The 1427-nt window shown below is 42.3% G+C and overlaps 1 protein-coding gene across 1 annotated transcript in view; it reads left to right on the plus strand.

Moving 5' to 3' along the window:
- LOC118406702 (carnitine O-palmitoyltransferase 1, liver isoform-like) overlaps positions 1–1427 on the plus strand; it is a 21231-nt gene that overhangs the window by 6589 nt on the left and 13215 nt on the right. The window contains 1 exon segment of the mRNA XM_035806961.1: positions 575–840. Within this exon segment, the coding sequence (XP_035662854.1) occupies positions 575–840 (266 nt within the window).

Here is a 1427-nt window from a genome sequence, read left to right on the forward strand (position 1 = left end):
AGCATTTAGCATAGCTACTCCCCCTAGTGGTATTTACTGTCCCTATAGTTCTAAAATGCTGTACATGAACTAGAAATGACCATGTTTTTCTATCCCAGGGACTGGTGAAGATATTTTCCGACAGAAAGCCTCTACTGTACAGTACTGAGCAGTTAAGTAGCAGGCAGTGTAGCAACTCTGCCTAGTGATACTTGTTGTCCCTGCAGGTTCTAAAATGCTGTACATGAACTAGAAATGACCATGTTTTTCTATCCCAGGGACTGGTGAAGATATTTTCCGACAGAAAGCCTCTACTGTACAGTACTGAACAGTTAAGTAGCAGGCAGTGTAGCAACTCTGCCTAGTGATACTTGTTGTCCCTGCAGGTTCTAAAATGCTGTACATGAACTAGAAATGACCATGCTTTTCTATCCCAGGGACTGGTGAAGATATTTTCCGTCAGAAAGCCTCTACTAGTACTGTACAGTTAAGTACGTAGCAGGCAGTGTAGCAACTCCACCTAGTGATATTTACTGTCCCTACAGTTCTATAATGCTGTACATCAACTAGAAATGACCATGTTTTTCTATCCCAGGGACTGGTGAAGATATTTTCCGGCAGAAAGCCTCTACTGTACAGTTACCAAGCTTCCCTGCCCCGACTACCACTGCCCACCGTCCAGGGAACCATCAGTCGGTACCTCAAGTCCGTCCGGCCTCTCATGACCGATGACCAGTACAAGGAGATGGAACAGTTGGCCATAGACTTCCAGGAAACCCTGGGTCCCAGACTGCAGAGGTACCTGCTGCTCAAGTCCTGGTGGGCCACCAATTATGTAAGTTTCATTACTTACATTCATGTTTCCTTGCTAACTAGATACTAGTACGTTTACTAAAACGGTTCTTTGCATGAAATTTAATCTTTTTTGGTAAATGTCATTATGGAAAACTAAGCTTTATCCAACCAACGCTTAAGAAAGTTGGGACTTGTGTGACAATGTATAAAAAACCTTATGATTCAAACTTTCACCAGTAATTTAAAAAGGCCATTCTTATCCTGTATGATATCATTCATTGTATCTTCTACACAGGGTTCTAGCCAGTATCCGTCCTTCTGTCCTTTGACAGAATTTTGATGCCCGGGATGGACAAATATTTTCCACATTCCATCTTCTTTGACTGACAAAAAATAGCATGAAAAGATATTGATTGAACCAAACTGAGTCTACCAGCAAAATTTGCCGCACAAAATAAAGGAATAAGCATTTCAGAGGGTCAAGACTTCAAAAAGGCTCTGGGGGAGCATACCCCTTGGACCCCTTTGGGATTGGAGCGTCGCACCTTTGACAGAATTTCCATTCAAAATCCAAAGGGCGGAAAAAATCAGGCTGGCTAGAACACTGCTTCAACAGGTATAGTGAAACAAAGTTTGTTATGACATATGAACCC

The sequence above is a fragment of the Branchiostoma floridae genome, chromosome 19 (genome assembly GCF_000003815.2).
Source record: "Branchiostoma floridae strain S238N-H82 chromosome 19, Bfl_VNyyK, whole genome shotgun sequence".
In the NCBI taxonomy this organism is placed as follows: Eukaryota; Metazoa; Chordata; class Leptocardii; order Amphioxiformes; family Branchiostomatidae; genus Branchiostoma; species Branchiostoma floridae.